The following is a 24,789-nucleotide window of genomic DNA, read 5'->3' as shown; positions in this document are numbered from 1 at the left end:
TTATTTCCCATCCTCACAATGGTCCCAAAAGATGGGTGTTGTGATCCCAGTTTCCTCACCCAGGAGACCGTGGTAAGTGAGTTACCCAAGTTCACACAGGTAGCGTGTGGTGGAATCAGAATTAAGACCCCAGTCTTGTGTGATTCCAACATCTACACGCTTCCCGTAACATCAGAGGTTCTCGTTTTTTTCCACTGAAGTTCCCGAACGCAGAGGAAATCAATACATAGTGCCTGGGGTCTAGACCCTTTGTAGCTAGAAGTAGCCAGCAGCCAGCTCAGAATTTCTTTGAAGTCTCGTGCTTTAATCTTTAATATTTATGCAAATTTAGCTTTCTATTCCATAATATAAAAGTATAAAAATAATCCTTTAAACCACTTGACATAGAATAAAATTTAAGCTCCAGGAAGAGCTCCTGTTTATTCTTCCCACACCCCTTTCTGCCCTGCCGGGTGCCACCCTGGGTGTCTGCACATGTCGGTTCGAGAAGGTCAGCGCTGCGCTGTGGTGCGTCTCACTTAAATTCCTGGTACCAGTGTTGTCGCTAAACCTTCCAGTTATGGTGCACACTGTCCTTGGCCAGTCCTCAGCCATGGTAGTCTTCTTAACAAAGAGTAGGGTCCCTAACATTTCCTAGACAAATCCTAAACTGGTCTCTGTTGATTCTTCATGGAGATCTTTGAGTGACATCTTTCTGGTTGGAACTTTAGAGATTATTTAATCTTGTGGTTTGCAAACTTGTATTATTATTATTTTTTTAGATACCAAAGTCATTTTTCAAATGAAACTGCTCTTGGCACTCTACTCTATAAAACAGATAAAAGTGAGACACTCTAGTTGCCATAGGGGCTGAAGGCCATGCTTGCACGGTGTGCCCTTGCCTGAGGGCCCTCCAGAAAATTCCGGGTTCTGCAGGAGAGATCTAATTCAGAGCCCCCATTTCCCCGATGAGTCTGAATCGAGAGAGCTTGAAGGACTTGTCTGCAGTGACCCAACTGGCTAGTGGCAAAGCCAGGAGGAAAGCCTGAGAACCAAGCCTGCCAAGTGCTTCTAGGACCCTCGAAGGCCCTTGTGGTTTTCCTGTCATTTGTGTAACTGATTTCCTATCTGCCCTCAGAGGTCCTGAAAGGCTGGGAAGTGGAGTGTTCACGAGTCCTCCAGCCAGGGCCCTCCGTGTTCTGGCCCAGTGTCGCGGCAGGGTGGCCTCACTAATAGGAGTGAGACAGAACTACACCCAACCTGGTGGTCTGCTGTGCACCCAGCCCAACACCCTGGGAAGGGCCTCGCAGAAGCTTCTCATGACACGCTGAGCTGTCTCAGGTGTCACACAGGAGGCACATGTCCTGAAGGCCACAGTGCAGGAGTTTGGGGTTACACTAGAGCTTATCATTTCCTGCTCCCCTCAAAGCACTGATTCATGTTCTGATCTTTTCTTTACCTCGCTGTTGACTTATCTCTACTAATTTGCTACCATCTTAGTACTTGAGCTAAAGGCATAGCTGTTTCCCATGTGCATATGGTGATTTGAAAAAAGTCTAAGTGCTACCATTTAAGCTTTTGTGTGTTAGAGTGTGTTGGGATCTAGGGTTTTCACTGGGAGGTCCCCCAGGGCCCCAATGAGGTCATTGTCAAAGAGCCCAGCCAGGCCACAGCACGCCTCAGCAGCGGGGCTGTTGAAGGGTGTGGGGGTGACATTGAGTGACCACCATAAAGAATCCGTGCTGACCCCAGGCTGACCTGTGCTGACTTCTATGTACGGGTGTTGTCCAGCCTGGCCTTGGTAATTCCCTCTAGTTTTATTCTATGTTTCAGAAAACGTGCAGTGAGTTTTAACCTCTATGAAGATATAAACTGCTCCACAATCTAGGTTTACTGATATAATCATCTCTCTCTTATTTTTCAGTTCATCACTTGAGCATCAATAAGCCCTATTAGAAGGTTGCCCAGTGTCTAACTCCCCAAATTGCCCTACCTCTGGAGGTTTTTATAGTTGGAGGGAATCACCCCCCTTCTGCATGTTAATCTAAGGCAGAAGGCTGTCTGCTCATTCCCCGGCTGTCCTCACCCCCGCTGCCACTGCCACACTCTCTGAAGAGTGATGCTGGCCACCGCCACAGGCCGACCCCGCCAGCTCAGCCCCTGGCCAGACAGACACAGCAGCTGATCCCAAAGCCTCAGTGTTTGCTCAGCCAAGGGGGCTCCAGGCTTGGGCTCCCAAAATTGTGCCTTTGGCTCTCATCTATTCCAGGCCACCTAGACATAGCAGCACCTGGTTTAGCATTTGTCACTGCCCAAACCTAGCGTGTCTACACCCCTTTCGTCTCCGGGCCCCTCTAGGCAGTTTCTCCATCACACCCTAGAAACACAAGCCGTGTCTGCACCCACTTGGAGCAGCGCTGAGTCTACAGCAGCCCTGTTAGAGATGGCTCATTCATATTCCAAGGTAGTCTTCCAGCCTGGCCTATTCATTGTAGAAGCCAGAACTTTAAATTGTACACATTTAATCTTGATAGGGTGTTTCTTTTACCTATTGTTGCCTAAAAACCACACCAAATCTAGTGGTGTAAAACAATCACCTTTTTTTTTTTTTTTTTTTTTGAGATGGGATCTCTGTCACCTAGGCTGGAGTGTGGGTATTATCATAGCTCACTGCAACCTCAAACATCTGGGCTCAGACAATCCTCCTGTCTCAGCCTTCCAAGCAGCAGTGACTACAGATCTACGCCACCATGTCGGGCTTATTTTTTAAAAATATTTTATAGTGGTGGAGTCTTGCTGTGTTGCCAGGCTGGTCTCAAACTCCTGGTCTCGAGCAATCCTCCTGCCTCAGCCTCCCAAAGTGCTGGGATTATAGGCATGAGCCACCGTGCCCGGCCCTAACCACTATTTGATTACACAAATGGATTGTCTGAGGACTTCCAAAAGGGCACGGAGGGATGACTCGTCTCTGCTCCACACTGCCTTGGCCTCAGCTGGGAAGACTTGGATGGCTGGAGTTGATTTGAGCCCCTGGGAGTTGGAGTCATTTGGAGGTGCCAGAGGCTGGGCTCAGGTGGACTGCTGACCAGAGCACCTCTGTGTGGCCTCTGCACGCAGCTTAGGCTTCTCGCAGTGCGGCAGACGGCCTCTGAGAGGCAGCACCCCAAGAAAGAACATCTGGAGAGCAAGTGCTCCCAGAGACCAAGGTGGAAGTGCAAGGCTTCTTCAGATCTGGCCTGGGGAGTCACACAGCATCACATCTGCTGCATTCTGTTGCTTACAAGACAATCATGAAGGTCAGCCCAAGTTCAAAGGGAGGGGAATTAGATGCTGCCTTTTGATGAATGAAAGAGAGGGTCACATTTCAGGAAAGCATGTGGGATGAGAAATAGTCTTGTGGTCACCTTTAGAAAATACAGTCTGCTTCTGTCTGCTGGCTGGCCATAACAGTTCACACCTCTCCCACATCCAAAATACACTCTCTCCTTTCTTGAGATTCCCAAAGTCTTTTCCTGTTATGGCATCAACTTATCCACTAAATCTGGTCTAGATGTGGATGGGGCACGTTGGATGCTGCTTCTCAGGTACAGTTCCCTGAAGATGCTTCTCCTCGGTCCGAGACCTGTGAATGAAAGAGTCACGTTGTGTGGCCCCCACACCCACCAAACAGTGGGTACAGGGGACAGGAAAACCGCAACAGACACTTCCATTCAACAAGGGGGTGGGGGTTGGAATGGGTGTCACATAACAGTCACCAGTCCGTAGCAATTCTGAAGTCCAGCCGGACAAATGGCACCAGTTCCTGAATTAAGAGCCAGTTCTACTCCCTGGGAGTTGCTTTCTGTGGCTCCTGGTTCTGCCTGCTGAGCTTTTAGTTCTGCCCTGCGTCCTATTATTCCCTTGTCATAAAAAGTAGTCTGTGTTGCAGCTGATTAGTTTTCTCGGCCTGATTCCAGCTCAAGGAACTTCAGGGGTCCAAGGGATTTTTTTCTTTTTTTTTAGTATGTTCTGTCTCTGTCTCTTTCAGTCCAACATAGTGTAATTTGTTTAAAACCTTGGTGGGTTGCTTATGTATCAATTTATATTCCACTCCATTGGACAAAAGCCAAACCCACATGTATCTTCGCATAAGCCTTTCTCTACTTTGAACCCTTTTTGAAGTTACTGTGATACAACATCCTTAAGATTCTTTAGAAGTGTTTTGTCTATCTAAATAACCTATGAAGCACCACCTTAAACCCTTCTGAAGTCCTAAAAAAGGGTTTTACAGTAGTGCCCTCAGCCTCTTTACTCTGAGGCTTTGTGTCCCTGCCAGTGCCCTACATTTGATCTTTGTCACAGGCTCCTTTCTTACTTTGAACATCTTTTGCTGAGAGAGGTTGGAGATGAGAAATGGCTTTATTTCTGAACTTTACAAGTCCCGGACCCTAGTTTATATTTACCCTAAATGATGATTGCAAACTAAACGACTCCTTTGTCAGCTTCCCTGTATCTGTATCTTCCGTTAGCTGGAAGAAAACAGTTGGCACTTTCTGCCTGGAACTCTCCTTTGCCAGACCCACCAGTTCATTAGGTACATTTTCCATTTTCCACATTACTGCAGGTGTCGGTTTTGCTAAACTTTCCACCACTACACAAGGGCCCGTGCCCTCCACCTTCCATTAGTATCTCCTTTGCTCTTCTGTAAGCCCTCATCGGGTCCCCCAGCCCCGTCAGGCTTCCTTCCACCTTCCACCTCCAATCTCCAAATTAGCACCACACATTTTAGGTTTTGTTACAACACTGCCTCACTTTCAGATACCAAATTCTGCTGTAGTTATCTACTGCTGTGTAACAAACTATGCCAAACTCAATGCCACGTACCAACCACGACTTTGTTATGCCCACAGATTGTATGGGTCATGTCAGGAAATTGAACAGGATGCAGTGGGAAAACTTGTCTTTGCTCCATGTTATTTGAAGCCTCCTCTGGGAATACTTGAATGGCTGAGGTGGCTCGAATGGCTGGAGGTGACTTGGCTGGCTGGGGGCTGGATTCATCTGGGGCTTCTTACTCACCTGTTGGCTTCTTGGCTGGGATGACTCAAAGGCTGGGTTAGCTGGGATGGTTGACCAGAGCACTCATATAAGGCCTTTTATTTTTCTTAATTCCTTCCTTCCTTCTTTAAATAATTGTTTGGTTTTTATTGTTTGTGTGGGTTTTTTTGTTTTGTTTGCTTGCTGTTTTAGTAGGTAGAATCCTTTCTTCAAATGAAATCTAGTATAGAAGTTCAGTAATACATGTGAAATAGAGAACATTAACTGTTCTGGAGTCCCACAGCACAGAAGTCAGAAGTTCTAAAGGATAAACAGTGAAAACTAAGTCTCTCTCTGACTTTACCCTCAACCATGAAATCCCTTTTCTAGAGGCAACCCTTGTTTAACTATTCTCTTGTGTATCTATCCAGCAATAGTCTATGAATTTACAAATCTTTATGTATATTCACACACACAAACATCTATCTTTTTATTCTCACAAAATGGTGAAATACTATACATACAATGCTAAGTTTGCTTTTTTAAAATTTAAAAACATATTGTGGAGATCATTTCATATCTATATGGATAGTGCTGCTTCATTCTTTTGCATGGCTGCATACTATCCCAACATCATCTATTTATGAAGAAATAACTCACCATAATCTTGATCTAGCACCTTTTATATTATCCTGGATAGAGCTTGAGCTCATCCTTCAAAGTGAGATATCACAAGAATGGAAAAACAAGCACCGCATGTACTTGCCATCAAATTGGTACTAACTGATCAACACTAAGGCACTCACATGGTAATAATATTCACTGGGTGTCAGTCGGGGGGGGCATGGGGTGGGTAAACTCACAACTAATGGATGTGGTGCGCACTGTATTGGGGAAGGGCATGCCTCTAGCCCTGGCTTGGGTGAGGCAAAGGCATTACTTGTAACCAAAATGTTTGTGCTCCCATAAAAAAAAAAAAAGGAAATAACTCACCATAATCTACTTATCAGGAAGAATGTCCTTTACTTGTGAATATTTGGGTTATTTCCAGTTTGTTGTTGTTTACTATCACAAGCATGTACACATGCTTGCATATGTATTCAAGTATTTCAGAAGGCGCTACGTCTGCCCTCTAATGGAGGGTCCTAGCTCAGTCAAAGGAAGTATGCATTTTAAAATTAGTTAGATCCAAACTGCCTTGCACTGAGGTGGTATCATTTTACACTCCCATAAGCAACATACGAGAGAACCTGTTTTCTCCATTCTCGTCAACAGGGTATTAGCAAACTTTTTGAAACTTTGCCGAATTTTGCCAGGTAAAAATGATAGTGCACTGTAGTTTTGATGTGCCTTTCTATTATGAATAAGGTTCAGCACCTTTTCATATGGTACTTTCTTTTATAGACTTTTTTAAACTTGTGCTTGGAAGATGAAATGCTGCACAAAGATCAAACAATATGTAAATAATTTAGGAATCCCAATTTTTTGATATAGGTTTTATTCTAGTTAGCTCTTTTTATCCTAATTAATATAGGGTACTTTGCAGGGTGCTACATAAGAAATAAATTTTCCAGTTTTAGTGAATGATTATTAAAAAGTACTCCATTAATTTTAAAAGGTTGACTTTTTATTTACAAGTATAAACATTTCAACCCTGTTTTTGTAATCTGCCCTGTAACAAAAGCTGTTATACTGTAACCAATGTTCTCTTATTAAATAAACTATTTTTAATTTCAATTCAACGATGACATGAATGAAACAATTAGAAGTTTGAACATCAACTGGATATTATGAAGTTGTTACATTTCTTAGCTGTGATAATAGTATTGTGGTTTTGTTTGAAAAAAAAGGAGTCCTTATCTTTTAGAGATTCCTACTGAAATGTATATGGTTTAAATAACATAGTAGCTGGGGTTTGCTTCAAAATAATTCTGGGATGGGTGAATAGATAGATGTGTAGATGAAATAATATTGGTCACGAGTTACTCACTTAATTTGGATGTGGAGTATGTGGCATTCTGTCTATTTTTATATTTGTTTGGAATTTTCTAGAAAAAATTTAGAAATTCAACAGTTAAGTATCAAGTTCATATTATGTGGAAGACATAGTGCCCCCTGTTGCAGAAAATAGACACTTCACAAGTGCAAGGGACCCTGTCTGCTTGTTCTCTGCCTAGGACACTGCACACAGTAGGTGCTCAATACACACATGTCTTGAAGTCCAGTCTGCATGCTCCTCCCCAAAGGGCCACTCTATTCTCTGTTCCCACGAACGTTGGCCCTGATGATGTGTTGTTCCATGAGAGAGCAACAGACCAGGGGCTACAGGGCTTGAAGGAGGTAAAGTCCCATCCATCCGGGCATCAGGAAGGTGCTTCTATGAAGTTCATGAGGATTGACATTGAGGTGCCTGAGATAAATAACATCTGTCACATCAAGACAACATCTCTAAGCAAAGTAAAACAGCCCCCTTAACCTGAACTATTTCTTTTAGGAGCCGCTTAGGGATTTGCTAACGAAAAGAAGATTAATGCAAAAGGCTATAGGGGGATCACAAAAGCTTAGAACACACCCAGTCCTCATCTGCTCTCTTTGAGCTTGTTTTATTTATTGTCCAGAATAATATGATGCCCAGAAATGTGCTTAATGAATGTTCTCTCATGAAGAAGAAGAGTAGATGTGTCATAAGAAAGAAGAGAATCAGGATTGGGAAATTATCAAAGGAGATGTCAAGAATGCAGGGTGATACATTGGTCCTGTTAGTATGTTTGAGTGATTAGTTAGCATAGAGGCAAAGAAAATCATGGTTTTAATGCTTGCATGCAGGTGTTAGTATAGTTGCCTCAGAATGAGAAGAAAAAAATATTAAAAAAAAAAGCTAGTCACATCTTGACTAGAAGAAGGCTCTTTTGAGAAAGCATCAATGTCACATTACAAACGCCATTCACATCTACCAAATGGGCCAGATGGTTGCCTGAATACTGCATGTCACCAGCTGCCCATTGCTACAGATGAAGCCTTTTCTGCTGACGTTTGTGTAACCCACGAGCACACTATGGTTCTTTTGATGCTGTTTAACATTTGTGTGTCATCATAATTACAAACCATAAATATACATGACACCATGCAATAAATAAAATTGCCCACCTTCCATGCTGAGAGGGGAGGAGGCTGTATTTATTACCTGAGAAGAGAGGGTGGGCTAATCCTCATTTTGCATTCTTTGTCACTGTCCCTCCTCTCTAGATGGATGCTCTAGATTGCTTTGTGCCTTCTTCCTCCCTAACAGCACAGGCTCCTGGGGCTCCCGGGCCCCAGGTTTTAGAGCATGCCTGGACCCAAAGCCAGGTGAATACAATTCAGGGGAATCCAGATAGTTCTAAATTAAACCAAACTATTTTATTTGACATATACCAAAAGTTCTTTGGAGGTCACATAGCAGGCAGGTGTACAGTGTAAAAAGAAGTAGGTAAATGGAAGCGAATCAGCTTCTTTCAAAACAGACGTTTTTCTTGAAATGCATGTCTTTTTGCTTTGAAAGAAGCTGATTCAGTGCCATTCACCTATTAAGAAGGCAGCACGTGTATCTGTATCTGCGTCTATAGAACCCAAGTGCCTGTTCCCTCTACAGAAAGCTGAGCATGTGTTTGCAGGGGTGGAGAGGGGAGCAGGGGTGGAGGAGGGGGAAAAGCCCACCCAATTCAGTCAGGCACAAATACATAAATGAGCTGGCTGAGAGAGACCTCCTGCCCCCAGGCGGGGTGGGGGGCAGGCGCATTCAGGCTTATTCAGAAAGACCTCTTTAGAACACAGCATCTTTATTTTACACCAGAGACCCCAGAGAGCACGTTTCAGGGCTCTATAAATACAAGGCTCAGATGTTTCCTGACACCCAGCGTTTCTGCTTTTTAACATGTAAATAAATGGATGCTCAAAGCGAGTAAATATCTGTGTGTTGAGTTTACAATCTTGTCTTTCAGAAATATCGACAGTATATGGCAGGACTTCTGGCTCCTCCTTATGGTGTTATGGAAACAGGCTCTAACAATGACAGTAAGTGGAAAATGTGAACATTTTGTATCTAAAAATTTGTCGTGTGGTGTGTGTTTTCATGTGACAAAAAAATATGTCCTACACCAGCTTGACGGAGTAAGTCTCCAGACTCTTGTGGATAAACAAACCTGCCAGCCCACACTTAGGGTATTTTTAAAGACATGGTTAATATAGTATTACTGTGTGGTCTTAGCTGATAAAGGGAGGTATGTATGCTCTGGTGCCGGCTGGACTTTCGGCTTGCTTAGAAGACTTTCTCGGAATATCTTCACTTTATGGTGAAATCCAGTTTCTGTGTTTCTGTCCCCTTTTAAATATGGGATTCAGGAACTGTTTTTGTCTCAGTCACATCTAGATACCTGAGAGCCCTTCCTCTTGCATATTTGGACTCTATTGATCAAGGAGAGAAGCAGTGTCAGTTGTTCATTTAATCTTCTTAAACCATGGCCTCTTCAAATTCCAGGCCTTTGTAGATTTTAGGTGCTCTTACCACACACACACACACACACACAGAGACACACACACACAGAGACACACACACACGCACACACACACACAGAGACACACACGCACACACACACACGACTGTGGAAGGTGACGGATAGATTAATTTGCTTAACTGTAGTAATAACTTCACTAGGTATATGTATATCAAAACAGCATGTTGTAGACATTCAACAAATTCAGTTTGAAAAATCCAGGCCTTTGACAAGAGACGAGTCTCTGGCTGGTCATAAAAGAAAGGACATTTTTCTCTGTGACACTCTTTTCCAGGGGGTGCCCACCACACTACAAGACACCCTTGTGTCCTCTGAGTCTGTGTATCTGTTCATGCATGTCCGAGGCATATTTAGCACGCGGTACCATTGCTGGAGTTGCTCTGTGCGTCTGTGAGACTCTTTATTAAGCTCTCATGAGTATACGTGTAACAAGGGTCTTTGGAGCTGTAGCGCTTGAGCCAGCGGACGCGGTGATGCGGCAGGCAGCGCTACCACGCCACGCATCCTCAGAGCCACACTCACCCTTCAAATCCTCGTCCTGGCTCCCGGAGTTCCTGCCCTCCCTTCCAGACTTGTCACTCTGCAGGTGAACTTTTTCCCTGCTTGACCAAGATCTCGAGTGAGCATCCTCACTCTCCTCCCATTTCACGTTTTCTGTGCAGCCTCAGCCCTCTGTCCCCTTAGCCTTCTACCGCCCTACGGTGGGGCGGGGCTGGGGGGATGCAGAGGGACAGGTCCTCTTTCCTTTCCTCCTCTGTTCTTGTTTTTTTCTCTCCTGGCTGAGCTAGGGATGACTGGCTAGTTAGGAGCACCTTATTGAGATCCCAGCTCGGCTGTCTTCTAGCTGTGTGACCTCAGGCAAGCCCTTAGTCTCTCTGTGCCTCAGTTTCTTCATAGGATTGATGTGAGGATTAAATGAATCAAAACCCGCCAAGTGTTTGAAAGGGTGTTGGGCATATAGTAAGCACCCAGATGGTGTTAGCTATCGTTTTCTCACCCCCAGTCCCTCTTGAACCCCTCAACGTCTGGCTTCTGCACCCATGCTTCTTGAATAAACCACTCTAAAGTCACCAGTGACCAGCCAATAACCAGACCCAATCGTTCCCATTCCCCACCCTTTCTGATTTGAATGAGACGGTCCACAGTCAGACTCCTTCCTCCCTTGGTGCCCAGGGCTCCCTGCACCAGGCTGGTTTTCTCAGATCTCTCCAGCCACTTGCATTTTTGACCTTTTCATAGGTACTTCTTCCTCTCCCCGCAAAGTTTAGATATTTCCTGAGTCTAGTCATGGCTGTTTTTCTCTTCTCCATACTTTCCTTCCTTTCCCGCAGCTGATACAAATACTTTTTGAGCCAATAACCTCTGTTTGATTCCCCCAAGGGTCAGCCTAACTTTCCAAATGACTGCTGGTTCTCTCTCTGCCCGCATGGCCTGCTGCCCCCTCAACCTCAAACTGTCCGTAAGGGAATATATCGATTCCTGCAAAACCTCGCCTTACTCCTGCAAGGCCCATTTCCAACAACTCTGCCTTTGTCCTACACCGGGCTCTGAACTGCAAGCATCGTGGACGCCCCCCTGTCCCCACCAGCGAGGCCGGTCACGTGTCCCACCCTCACTTCTTTGCTGCACTCACAGACTGTCCTCGTGGGCCGGGCAGATGACTCAGCTGGCTCTGAACCTTCACTGTCTCACCCCTGGTCTACCCTACATCTGATTGGCACAGAATTTTTTTTTTTTACTTTTTATTATGAAAAATTTCAAGCATATGGGAAGTGGAAAGAATGGCACAGTTAACACCCTTATTTTTCCTCACTTTGATTTGATTAATATTTTAGTGCTTAAATATGATTTTATTTCTTATTAATAAATTAACGTGTAGTTTAATAGTAACATTTTGTCATATCTCCTTCTTCTTGTCACATACATACATTTCACCCCAAATACTTCAGCAGGCATTTTTGAAAATAAAAACTTTTCCATGTATAACCACAGCACCATTTTCACACCTATTGACTGGCATGGTTTTCCTTAATAACATCCACCACCAGTCGTAGTCAAATTTCCCCAGATGGATGTCATTATCCCTGATTGCCCAAACTGGAGTCCAGTCAAAGACCATGCCATTGCACCTGGTGTTTGTGTCTTCACCATCTTTTAGTTTTGAACAGTCTCCTTCCCCTCCTCATATCACTCAAACCCTTTTCATGATTGTGCATTGCCTGCCATGGAGGGTGAGATTGCAAGGCTATTGATGCCTTAGCCCAACTATCAAACTCCTGCATGGCCTCAAATCGCCCTTTCAGTAGTATTTCTCTACAGATACCCTAATTTCTAGCCACTCATATATGGTGACTTGTGCAATTATGTATTTATCCTATTGAACCTCCTAGAGAGTAAGCTTCTGTTACATCCCATACACCTCTTACTGTCAACTCTAGTTCTTTCAAATGGATGTTGGACGGATGGATGGGTGGATGGATGGATGGACGGATTCAAGATGAGTTTCAGAGTGCTGACATTAGGCCGTCCTTCCTCCCTCTGACCGATCTGGGAAGTGATGACAAGGTTGCCTATTAATATTCTCTTTCAGAGGACAACTCTGTCCCTTGCTTCCTGGCTGAGCTTTTATGTCCTGGTGCTGTCTCTGTTAGGGGTCAAAGCTTTAAAGAGGGAATGTTTCCAAATAGTCTTTTCCATCCTGACCCCTCCTGCATACTGTGCTGCTGCCTATTAGGATGGGCACTCAGTTCTTTTAATGTTAATCTTGTCAATCCCGTGTGGCCTCTTGTGTAAACAGAATGTCCTCTTTACTCAGAATTTGGACATACTGTATTTTCACATTGCAGACCACCTCATACCGCTCCACTTGTTGAAAGCCAGGTGCAAGCCACGCATAAAAACCACCTGTGCTTCTGTCTCTTCAACATAAAGCCACCTGTGTCTGCTGTGCTGGGGGCATTAGGCTCTGCTGGAGCTGTGAACCTTCCAGTGTGGTCACCCTGACAGTGCCAGTCAGCGGAGCAGCCCCAAGGGAAGTAAAATGAAATGGGCTGGCTGTAGCAGATACCATTAAAGGTTTGCAAATGAATGAACAAATGAGCCAATGGATGAATAATTAACTTTTTAGCTAAGACAAGTGAGATAACAGCCACTGCCATATCCAGACCTGACTTGGAGACAGTCGGAGTTTGCTTTGCTCAAAATGAAAGTTGTTTTCTGGTAGCTTTTATATGTTTCTTGCTCCTAGGTTTAAATCACTGGAGTATTTGCCTATCATGTGACAAAAAATAAAAATAAAAAATAAATCACTGGAGCAGTGTGAAGTGGTTTGCTATGTAAAAATACAGTATGTGCAACTTAAGAGTTGATGTGTCTGTGCAAAATTCTGAGTGTTCTGGTGCCTAAGTCAGTGGCATTAGTTGCTTACATGGTGTGAATGCATCAGTGATGGATTTTTATCACTAGGAAACTGAAGCACATTGTAGAGAAGCAAAATAAGCATGAGGTTTGTTGTCTGGGCACATAGCCCTGCTCCTGATTCATTGATTTATTTCAACCTCATTATGTAAGTTTTTATATTTCTAAGCAACATTATGTAAGTTTTTATGGAAACACAAATTGAAAACACTAAAATTTTACTTGGTTTGGTTCAGCAAAGGATTTCAGTTCCATGTTACAGGTTGATCGTACAATTCATGGCCTCTCTCTTTCTCTTTTTCCTTCTTTAGGGATTCCTGACAAGGAGAACGTGAGTAGCTACTCTCTCTGTCTACCTTCTAAAAACTGTCGTAAGGTAAAAAATAATCATAAAAAATAATCATGGTAACCCTACCAGCAAAGAGAGCTCTTGATCCACATCCAACAGAGCAATAAATATTTTTCTAATCTCATTCTGGCATCTTTGGCGAGTCACTTTGAAATATAAAGGGGAGAAGGTTGATTGCTCTGACATGGTCATCACATGTCTGTAATATTAACTAGTCTGAAGAAAGGTTATTCTAGGGGCAAATGGTACAATTGCTAAATGTTTTCTTTTTCCCATGGTGCATACATGGCAGTAGAACAAATCATTAGCTTAACAGCATATAGAAAACTAGTTGATTTTCCTTAGTAGGAATGCAAACTATGAAATTCAGGGTCAGTTGATGAATTTGCCTAATTATATCCAAGTGCACTAAAGTCAACATTTCTCTTTGGAAACTGAAAATAATTAATCGCTATAATTGTTTCTGTAAAACCGTATTCTTTCTGTAAAAGAGCAGAAGGTTTAGGACAAAGCTTTCACTAAGAAACAGTGCCAAGCATGCATTCTAAGGATGCTAGTGGTTTAATGGCATATTTTTGCATGCAAAAATAATAATATCAATTCTATTAACTAGAATCTAGATTTAGGTAGCAACATGGAAGAGTTAATGATAGAAGTGTGTAGTGATTACTCTGACGCGGCGCTTGGTTGGCTCTCAGATGTATCACCTTGTAATTGTGTTCCTTGATTGCCGTACACAAGTGGCAATGTTACAGAATTGTCACCCTTCCCTTTCTCTGTTTTAGATCCTATGTCTGTGGGAAGATATACTGTCCGAATTAAATTTAGATTATTTCTGTATCTCTTGTCAGAGATCTGGCCTTAACTTTCTTTCAGTCGTCCTCTTTTCATAATGTTGGTTTTAAAGGGCTGGTTGCAAATTCTAGCCCACTGCTATATCACTACAAATTTGGGTTTGAGACCTAGCGATGTCACTTCAAATGTCACACCAAAATTGCACTTCGTTTGGTTCAGCAAAAGATTTCAGTTCCTAGCTGTGGGGCTTTGCACAAGCTACTTGATCTGTCTAAATGTCCTGCCTCGTCTTTAAAATGTAAATGTTAGTCGTGACACCCTTAAAAGGAAATTAAGAATATTGAATGAGATAATCTGTGGAAAGCAAAGAGTTAAGTACAACAGAGCTCGGTAAATGTTAGGCCTATTATTGCAATTATTTTCTCAAGCCTTGTTTCATTTTCAAGCTATCTTTTCACCTCTGAAAAATGCCCTACCCTTTTTAAAGTAATTGTCCTTTTGCCTTTCCTGGCTCTCCTTGGAATACCTTTCTTCAAGGAACTTTGCTGTTGATCTTTTGCTTTTAAAAATTTGTGTGTGTGTGTGTGTGTGTGTGTGTGTGTGTGTTGAGTAAAGCTCTAGATAAGTAGGCTCATAAAGATTCTAAAGCAACAGGCTTTAAAATCTAAAGTAACAAACTGATCCTGCTACCATTCTGGACACGGATGTCCCAAATCATCTGTGCTGCAACAAATACTACACAAATCATTAGCCAAATGAAGATAATAAAGGGCCTTGTACTTCCTCATCGAGGGACTAGCAGTGAAGTGGGGGCACACACAGAATGTCCAAGCCCTGGGAGGGCTAAAGTGTTCTAGGCTTCAAAAGGAAGCTCCGTCTCTCTTAGGCACTCAGTGACCTTTAGGTTGGATCCCCCTGCAGAGGGACGACAGGCACAAGGCTCTAAGCAGAGGGCCTAACAGCTGTCATCATGCAGCTCATTTTGTGACAAAATAGTAATTTGGAGTTTGCAGAACAATGAGTTTGTCAGATACAATGAGCTGTTAACAATATGTTCTGAAAGGTTTGGGGGCCTGGCCGGGCTGTCTCCTCAATGTTAGTAGTAGTGTATGCTTATTTATATTTGTTTGGGTTATTCTGGGTCACATTCTCTAGCAAAAAGAGAAGCACACTTTAATTTTCTATTAGCAAATAGAGTAGATGTATCGTCACCACGTGTGACTAAGAAAGCTTTCCAATGGCATCAGCCAAGTACAGCAAGTGAGATGAAAGACACTCATGAGCAGAGTCGAAGCTCTAGAAAGATAAAGAGGAGCGTAAGAGCCTTAAAGTGGCGTTAACTGAAAATTTTTCCTTTATAAGAGACAAGTTGTGTTATGATGATTTCTTTTATCCTTTACCTTCTGTAACTACATGCTGGGCAATATTATACTCCTCTCGTGTTTCTAAATAACAACAATGTGCCTGGGGACTGAAGCGAAAGCACTGGAACTGTTATTTCAGTGTTCCAGACAGATTCTTTGTGGAAAGAATATTTTCTCCTTGCCAGCTTCTCCTCATAATTTTGTTAATCACTGTGTATAACTTTTAATCAAATATATAGGCATCAACATGTGGTGTTTGTAGCTCCCTTGCCAGCTATATTCTATTTTGACTCACTCTTACCTTGCATGAAAAAGAACTTTCTTTTCATAAATTGCACTCTTGTAGAGACAAATGGACTAGCAGTTACTTGGTGGATTATTTTGTCTACTACTTACCATGATTGATAGGGACATCATTTAACATTAGGCAACCCATGGACACTGGAACCCACTAAATAATCAAGAAAAATACTAGAAATACAACAGTGGAGCCAATAAAGCAAGCTGACTATTTTGATAGGGTTGTGATTATTCAGGGCTGTTGGTTTTATAAAGAAATTCTTTGCTTTGATCTGTTTAAGTTATGTTTCTTTTCCTCTTCTGTACGTGCTATCCCTAACTGACCATGTTTAACACTGAAGTTAAAAATCACAATTATAAGAAAGCTTGAATGTTGAATGCAGAATGTTACGGTTGCCCTTTTAAAGAATGAGCTTGTTTTTAAATTTTCTGCTACTTATATGGATTTTGCAACTTACTGTGCTCTATCCTTTTGAGAGGGCAACTGCTATGGGATTTTGCAGTTTTAGGACATTGTACTTTTCTTCTTCAGTGTGGAAGGAGCCGGAGACATAGACTTACAGGGATATTACAAAATAATCCCATTTCCTGATTTATAAACATCTTGTTTCCAAACAAATCATTTAAGGTCCTCAGTTTTTAGGCAGTTATAATATTGATAGTATGACTAGCAAGCTTTTTGCTAAATACTGAAGAGTGATTTCCCAATATAAATCACTGTCAATTCACAGCTCAAAGTTATTTCCCAACTGCTATAAGAACTCATGTTAGCAATTAGTGATGAGTAAGCCTCAGGGTCTTTTCAAAGTGTTTAGCAGGTCTTATTTTAAGGAGATTACTTAAAGCATTTTAAAATCATGGGTCATTTATATGAAGAACAATAATTAGAAATTATTATAAAGGCACAAGGTTTTTAAATGGCAACTGGTAAGGAAATAATTTTCAGAGTTTGTGGAAATTCTCATTAAGGAAAGAGCAATAGAATAATAATACATTAATAACTATTAGGGTCAAAAGGTTAGGAATTTGGGGAATTTTGGGGAATATAGTAATATTTATCTCTCTTTATTGCTTTTTTCAAGGTAGGAGAAAACACATTAGATATTTTCCACCTGTTATAATATATGACAACATCTTATTTGACCATCACAGATGGGCTATGACAATGTAATTCTGGGCCAGATGAAGAAACAGGGAATTGTGTATCCTCGTAGAAACTTAAAATATAAAAAACTCAGATAATCCCATAATAAATCCTTTCAACCCCAGCTGTAGAACACCTACTGAATTCAAACTAACAGTCTTCTATGGAACGCAGTTTTTAAAATCCCACTTTAAAACATGACTGATACAGGCCCAGAACTCCTTAGCCAGGGTTCACAGGTTTACTCTGGGCAGCTGTTTTCCTCTGTTCTAGGGTACGAGTGGTTTCACTAGTGCTGTCACCACTCTGAAACCCATGAGTAACCGACCCACGATGCAAAGGCCTCATAGGAGAGTGAAATGACAAAATGTTAAAAACTTAGAAAATCCTGAGCCTGCTTGTTCTGATTTTGAAGGACGAATTGTTTATCACCCAAGTAAAGATTAGATTTAGCAGGCGCTGGCCCTATCCTGTGAGTTGTGTAGTGTGTAAATACTCCTTTCATTAGCTGGCCTGTCAGAAAGGAGAGCCCAGTGAGCTGAGACTGACTTTGCCCCACCTCCTGGAAACCACCAGTGACTTAATGTCGACAGTGCCAAGGACAACTTCAGCTCTCCAGGCTCTGAAGAAATGTTTGTTTTTGTATTTGTGAGTTATGTATTTTATGGGGCAGAGTGTCCTTGCTGAATTTCTTCCTTTTTAGTCTGTCTGTTCCTCTATTCTGTTATAAAAGCTAACCGTACCAGTTCTTTCTCCAGCTTCTGCAGGGGGATATTGACTGAAATTTTAAGGTGATGTATAGTTGTCATTCATCTAAATATAATAGCAAATAGGAAATGTAGGTAACACTCTAAAGCCTGATCCTTCTTCTGTCGTCCGTGAGGCCATGTGTCGGTTGCACGTGAACGCTCTCGACACTGTTCCTAGGACCTGCTTGCCGTGAGTTTGCATGTTGAAAGGACGTGTCCTGGGGTGCATCGGGGTGGTGGTTCATTGTTATATTTTAGAATTATTTTTATAATATTATGAATTACATTTCAATGTTCTAAATTTGGTTTCTTTACAATTTTTAAGCTTTCTTTTATGAAATAGAACTTTCCAGTGTTGCTGCCACGCTTTTTTAGGATTGATATATATGTTCACTCAGTCTTTTCAGTACTCAGAATTTGACTTGGGCAAGATATCGCAGAGAATCTGGGTGGTGTTTGATGGTTAAAAAATAATAATTATAAGGGGAATGAGATTTCCCCCATCTCTTTGGCCAATAGCTTCTTCTTGCTCTCACTTTAAAAAATGGTACAGCCTTGAGATGAGGTGGCCAAGTACGGGCTCTGCTGCCAGGACGTCGTCCCACCGTGGGCAGGGGGCGAGGGACGTGATGCGTGGTGATACTGATACACTCTGCTGCTGCCGCCAAAGTGGCCGGCAAGGATATTGCTGTCTTCAGAAATGCTTTATCCTGTGCCGAACGCAGTTATCTTCATCACCGGTTACTTTGGGCTGCTAGCACGCTATCTCAATTAACTGTGAGAATAAAATAGATAGTATCATTTATGTTTGTTGTATTTGAATTTTTATTGCTCCCATTTTGAGAAATTGAGAACAAATTATTTTTAAAATATGTCTTATGGTTCGGAGAGAAAATTGTAGTGTTCACAGATCGGATAAATTAGTGTTGACATGTCATTTAGAAATTGGATTCTTTTCTATTAACAGTTCTGTGTCAGGCGAGGCTCCCCTGAGTCCATAGGCATTAAAATAGTCTGTAGTCATTCTCTTTGCCTTTAGGTAAAATTACATTGAAGATAGAGGATAGATAGATAAATGTATGCATATGCATACTTTATATAGACACATACATATGTATTTGTGTACATATAAATATATATCTAAATATGCCTATTCCAAAACATTTTTAGAAAATAAAATTGTCAAATCATCCTTAGTAATGTGGTCCAGAATTTTTCAGAATTCTTATTGTCAGTTTTTATAAATGTTTAAATCCTATTCATGTCAGTTTAATTTTCTATTTTCCTTCAGCAAAAGAATGACTCAGAATCACCCATAGAATATTCCATCCACTTGCTTGAAAAACTTTTAATTTAACAAACATTTATCGATCAATCCCAGGCCCCATATGGGACTATGAAAATACACAAAAGCTGGTACATTCCTTCAGGGAGTTGCAGCCCAGAAGCCAGAGGCAGACATGTGACTAGACAAGTAGGGTGAAGTATTGTGGGTGCACACGGAGTCAGGATAGTGTGTCCTTAGCACGTGGATTTAGGAACTCTTCAGGCTGAAGTTAAATTCCCAGCTCTACTAATTAGTAACCATGTGAACCACCTGAGAACAAGTTACTTAATCTAAAGAATAAGAATAACAGTAGCATCTTGCCCCAGGGGGTTTCCAAGAGTATTAAAGAGATAGTGCGCGCCCAGGGCTTAGCCAGTGCTGGCACTTAGAATCTGCTTTGTGGAGACACACATGGGACTACGTTCTCTACAGGGAGAAGAGGAGGGGTTCAGGGTAGCCTTACCAATGAGGAAATGCCTGTGTAAACACTTGATAGAAGGTGGGTGTTACCCAGGTGGAAACGAAATGATATTCCAGGCTGAGAGCATTGCATGAACAATGGGAAAAGAGTACCTAGAACTTTCTCTTTTGAGGCTAATTTCGTCAGATCTAAAATCAAAAACTTAATTATTTTAGGCACTATGCTTTCTGAGGATCTCTTTGAAAGTTACCAAACCTGGCTTCCAAGCTACAGTCATTTCAGGGTCCCCCCAAAACACCTTCCCTCCCCCAAGCTTGATCTATTTTGAATCTGGAGGGGTAATTAGCTCAAGTTTTCCCCTATTTGTACTTCCCCAAATCATGCCTTCTTTTTTAAAATGACAGAAGTAGATTGCTAATGCCTTTGAAGTCTATTGTTCACTCTGACCTCCAGCTCCTTTTCTGTTATAATTGCCCAGTCAATGCTTCCTCATTTCTGTTATTCTCCTTTGTGTCCCCCCACCCTTTTGAATGAATTACTTTGCAAAGCTTTCTATTGAATTTTGCCCCCTTTTTCCTGCTCTGTTTGTCAAGGTCATTTTCAATTTCAATCTAGTTCTCCTAACTGCCAGCCACCCCCCCTCAATTGGGTATCATTGTTAAATTTGATAAGAATGCTTTTGATTCCAAATCCAAGGCATTAATAAGCATGTTAAATCTAGCAGCATTCAGCTGAGGACCTAATCCCGTGGAATTCAACTTGCCTATGCTAATTTATTTGCATACATGATACATGATTACCCCATCCAGGAATGAAAAAGAAATTTAGAAAAACATACCGTGAAAATGCTGGGTAAAGCAAGTGCTAAGTCATTGGATTCACTTCTGTCTTGCTTTTCACTCAATTGTAGTTTGAGGGGAAGGGAAGACAATCATTTTCTTTCTATCTCAGAAGACATTAGTATGACTGAGTTCAACACTCATTCCTTGTTACAATCCATGACCCCACAAGTGCATGTTTATCAGTTTCCACCCCTGATACTTAATAACCATTAACACTGAGCAAGTCATCTCCATGAGTTTCAGTTTCCTCATCGATAAAATGGTGATCTGACCACCACAATAAAAGGATGGATAAGATACAGCATAGAGAAAATTCTAAAACTTGGCGCTGCTCTCGAATATAAAACATTATATTAAGCTTCTCTGGAGCTTAATTCTAGATGGGATCACACCCTTGTCTATCTAGCCACAGTCCCAGGACATTTTTCTAGCTTGGGAGAATCACTGAAGTTGGCCTGTGGGTTCTGGTTTACATGGAGATTGGGTCTGGAGAGGCTTATGAAGGTCCTCTTCCATCCTGTTAGGACTTGGTCCAGTTCTCAGTTCTGGGAAGACTTCAGGATGACAAATGGAAACTCATTCATCTTAATGTCCTTATAACTTGGCTGAGACAGGAGAATGAAAAATGCCGGAGTCACACCAAGTGCTCCCCCGGTGCTGTTATTCGATAGCCTGATCCAAACAAAATGAGGAAGCCACACCCAAACCTTCCTCCAAAGTCAATCACGAGGATGGGCCAGAACAGAGAGTGGGAATAGGGCAAAGAGATGAGCTGCAGAAGGCGCCTGGCTTGTCTGGGGCACAGCAGAGAACATGGATGTTACCACAGCAGTCTGCTCGGGACCTTCTAGTTTTAGGGTATGTGAGGTTTTCAAATATTATGTTTAATTCTCTTTTTATAAATGTCAAATGCATTGCAACATACAACTGCCTAGTAAAGGAGTTTGTAACATAGATACAAAAATGGTTCTGTCACTCAATAAAACAGTCTCTTAAATGACCGAAACAGGTAATGCTTCCACCAGCCCTTCCAGTTCTGTATTTTGGACGTGTTTTCTTCCTTTTTTTCCCTTTGGTGTCTGGTGTATTGACAAAAACACGTGGGCTCCCTCTGGTGGTCATCCTGGTCACTGCATGTTTAATCTTGAGGTTTTAGTTGCCTTGTTCAAGATATTCGGATGAAAGCAGAAATATTAATATTAATAGTAAATGTCATTTTCTTTTGTAAGATCCCTGGTACTTGGGAACCTCCAAATTAGCCAAAATGATATTTAATTTATTTATTCATCAATTCATATGTGCACATGTACAGTCTTCCATTCTAGCATGTTGTTGATACTTGACTTTCCTGAGTGCAGGGCTGTCTGGTCTGCAAGTGCATAGAGAGAACTGAGTTCCAATCCTGTACCTCAAACAAATTTTCCCAAGAAATGGGTCTATTAATCAGCAAGTTTTTATAGGGCACTTACTGTATATTAGAGCAGAGTGAGGCATTGTGAGAAATAATTTATTACTCACCATTTAAAAAATATATGAACAAGCTCTTTAATAGTTGGCAATGTTATATTATTTATTTTTCTTATTTAAATCATATGTCAAGTTTATTTTGTCCATAGCATTTTATCCTATTGTAATTTTTTTTTTTTACAGACCAGATGCCGTTTTCATTGCATCAATATATTAGTTAATATACAGGTTTAGCTACAATAACAAAAACTCAAACGTAATAGTGTCTTAAATAAAATAGAAGATTATTTTTCATTCATGTTAACTCTCCAAATGTGAGATGTCCAAAATTAATATGTCAGCTTCATGTTGTAATATATTTTTATGATTGAAAGTCTCCTATGGATCACCCTTTTATAGTTAGCATGTATCAAAAATATGTATATAACTTTAAATCTTAGTGTTTTTAATTTTCTTATGACAATAAGTCTTTATTAAAATTTTTCGTCTAGAGTGAGTTATGATGGTAGTTGTACACAATTATTAAAACTAAATATTTTATAAATTTCTGTAAAAAATTATTAAACATTAAGGTAAATTGTTATTAGAAATGCATCACTGAGTGACTTGATGACTTTTAAAAAATGAATTAGTGGACCTATATGAAATAGCAGTTTAACATCAATTTCATTCCTCTTCTTGATTTTCATATAGGTCAGCACTGGGAAAACTCTGTTACATAAATAAGAAAATGGGAATGGAAGTAGTTTTAAATAGCTAAGTTACTAAATTCTTTGACTCCCAGGAAACTAGTGTGATACTTTTATGGAAATCTAGAAATGATGTAGTCACAGTGGAGATGGTGGGAAGTGTTGCATTCTGGGTAGATCTTCAAAATAGAGTCCACAGGATTTTCTGGTGGATAAAATATGAGATATGAGAAAAGGTCCTCAGGGATGACTTCAAGGTTTTTGGCCTGAACAGGTAAAATGAGGCAGTTGCCATCAACAAGAAAGGGAAGGCTGAAGTGAGAGTGGGGTTGGAGACCTAGTTTGCAGGTCACTGTACTAGATAGTGTCCAGGAGCTGTGATTAGACTTTAGTACCATACCTATGCCCAGTCAATAGCTAACAATAATAAACATTGGATTAGAGAGTGATAATGAGATAGATGGTGAAGATTTGTACTGAGTAGCATGTGCCCAGGGCATGAATGAAATTAAAATGTGTCTGAAAGAAATGGAATAATGAGACACAAATCAGCAAGAATTTTGTTAGGTTTGTTTTGCTCCTCTATTATATTTTGTAGATTTAAGGGAATTTGTATTTGTAAGTAAACTCTGTGTATGACTTCAGGTGTCACCTTTCAAATTAATAAAAGGTTGATTTATGGAATATTTCAAGTACAAACAGTAAATGAACCAGGCTTACACAGCGTTACTTAATATACATCCTCAGGGACCTAATTTAATGGATAGGTAGAGGGATATTATTTGTAACTTAGCCCACAAATTATTTCTGTATGAATCAGTGATTTTAAATGGCTATAGCCTGCTTGAAACAATTTGTTTTCTTAATGAGTTTAAGCATTCTCTTTATGGTTTCTACTAAATGGGTTAATAACCCCTTTTTTCTTGAATAAATTAATTTTTCTAGCCAAGTCATAAATTTCCAATTAATAAAGTTTGAAAGAGTGAGGTAATTCTGTAATAGTAGGAAAAATGACCATATTTTATTTTATCTCTTTTAAATCAACTGACATTTATTAAGTGCCTACTATGTGCCACAAAGTCTCTGTACTTTCGCTCTGGAGATACAAAGTACAATAAGGTGAATTATTGACTTCAGAGAGCAAACTGCCCAATGGGGAAGAGAGATAGGTAAACAGATAATTATTAATATTTCAGAATGTGGTACTGGGAGAGATGGGAGTTAAGTGCCAAATACCAAAATATACACTGTAAGAGCCATGTCACTTGAACCGGAAGGATTTCTGGGACAAGACTGTTTCTGTATTCACCCCTCCCCAGTAGTCGCCCTCTTCACAAGAACATGGGGTTTCTAAGTTACTGTATAACTTCAGACTTCTAAGTTACAGGTGGCAGAAACTTGAGCGAGCCACCTCAAAAGCAAACAAGAGAGGCTCACATGCCCCTTCCCCAGGAAGTGCAGGTGTGGAGCTGCCCTTGGGCTAATGGGAGACAAGGGCTCTACTTCTTATTGCTTCTCCCCAAGCCTGGAAGCATGGCTACGAGCAGTTCCTGGTTCTTCCCTGGCAGCTACAGTAAGAAAACCCTGGGGAAGGACTCTGAGCCAGTGTGGGTGAAATTCCACTGTGGACTCAGCTCTGAAGATGGGGAGGTCTGTGCCTAGCAGAAGGGGGCACAGTGGGAAATGACAGCTGTTGACTGCTTCCCCCCAGCGATGCACATGCAGCTGACTGCTGAAAAACCAGCCCCCTTCATCCCATGTACTCAGATAACATCATAATGCAATCAATATCTCATTTTTGGGTTAGTCTTCATCCCTTGTTTAGGAAGAAATCGGACAGATGCACTTATGGAAATAATGTTGACATCACATTTTGCAATAGCTTTGATTGCAATAAGCATTGTGCTTTAGAAAGTCCATGCATTCCATTCAATCAGAATCATAATTTCTTTTTCACTGTCTTCTTAACATGTATGATGTGGAGATGAACAAGGTTTGATCTTAAGTCTTTTAAGCTACTTAGATGTGGGTGCTGAAACAGTATATGACATAAGCAATCTCATTTTCCCTAGAATATTACAGGAACTCTTTTTTTTTTTTTAATCTACATTTTAAGTCTCTAAGGTCTAGGAGCCAAATTTACATTCAGATGAATCATTGAAGTTTATATTGTGTGCCTAAAAGGAGGTGTTTGTGCCAAGAGTCTAAAACGAAGTCTAGCAAGACAGTAGATTTTTAAAAAATAATGGTTATCTTTTCCTGATCATAAATATAATACTTCTTATGTTGACTATTTGGAAACATAAAAGTATTTTTTAAAATTTTCCATAAATGCCACCACCCAGAGTTCTTTGTGTTTATATATTTAATGTATAGA

The 24,789-nt window shown here is 41.0% G+C and overlaps 1 protein-coding gene across 7 annotated transcripts in view; it reads left to right on the top strand.

Annotated features, from left to right (window-relative positions):
• RAPGEF4 (Rap guanine nucleotide exchange factor 4) overlaps positions 1 to 24,789 on the top strand; it is a 283,558-nt gene that overhangs the window by 146,570 nt on the left and 112,199 nt on the right. For 5 of the 7 annotated variants that reach the window (XR_006736982.1, XM_045560164.1, XM_045560166.1 and 2 more), the window contains 2 exons: positions 8,976 to 9,048; positions 13,277 to 13,296. Coding sequence is in view for 4 of the 7 variants with exons in the window: in XM_045560164.1 (XP_045416120.1) it covers positions 8,976 to 9,048; positions 13,277 to 13,296 (93 nt within the window). In the remaining 3 variants the exon portion in view is untranslated. Of the gene's footprint in view, positions 1 to 8,975; positions 9,049 to 13,276; positions 13,297 to 17,650; positions 17,709 to 17,748; positions 17,857 to 24,789 lie in introns of those variants that run through there. The other 2 variants (XM_045560168.1, XM_045560167.1) reach the window with 2 other exon arrangements.

The sequence above is a fragment of the Lemur catta genome, chromosome 8, assembly GCF_020740605.2.
Source record: "Lemur catta isolate mLemCat1 chromosome 8, mLemCat1.pri, whole genome shotgun sequence".
Lineage (NCBI taxonomy): Eukaryota > Metazoa > Chordata > Mammalia > Primates > Lemuridae > Lemur > Lemur catta.
Note: the sequence above shows the minus strand (reverse complement) of the source record. Positions and strands in the feature narration are given on the sequence as shown.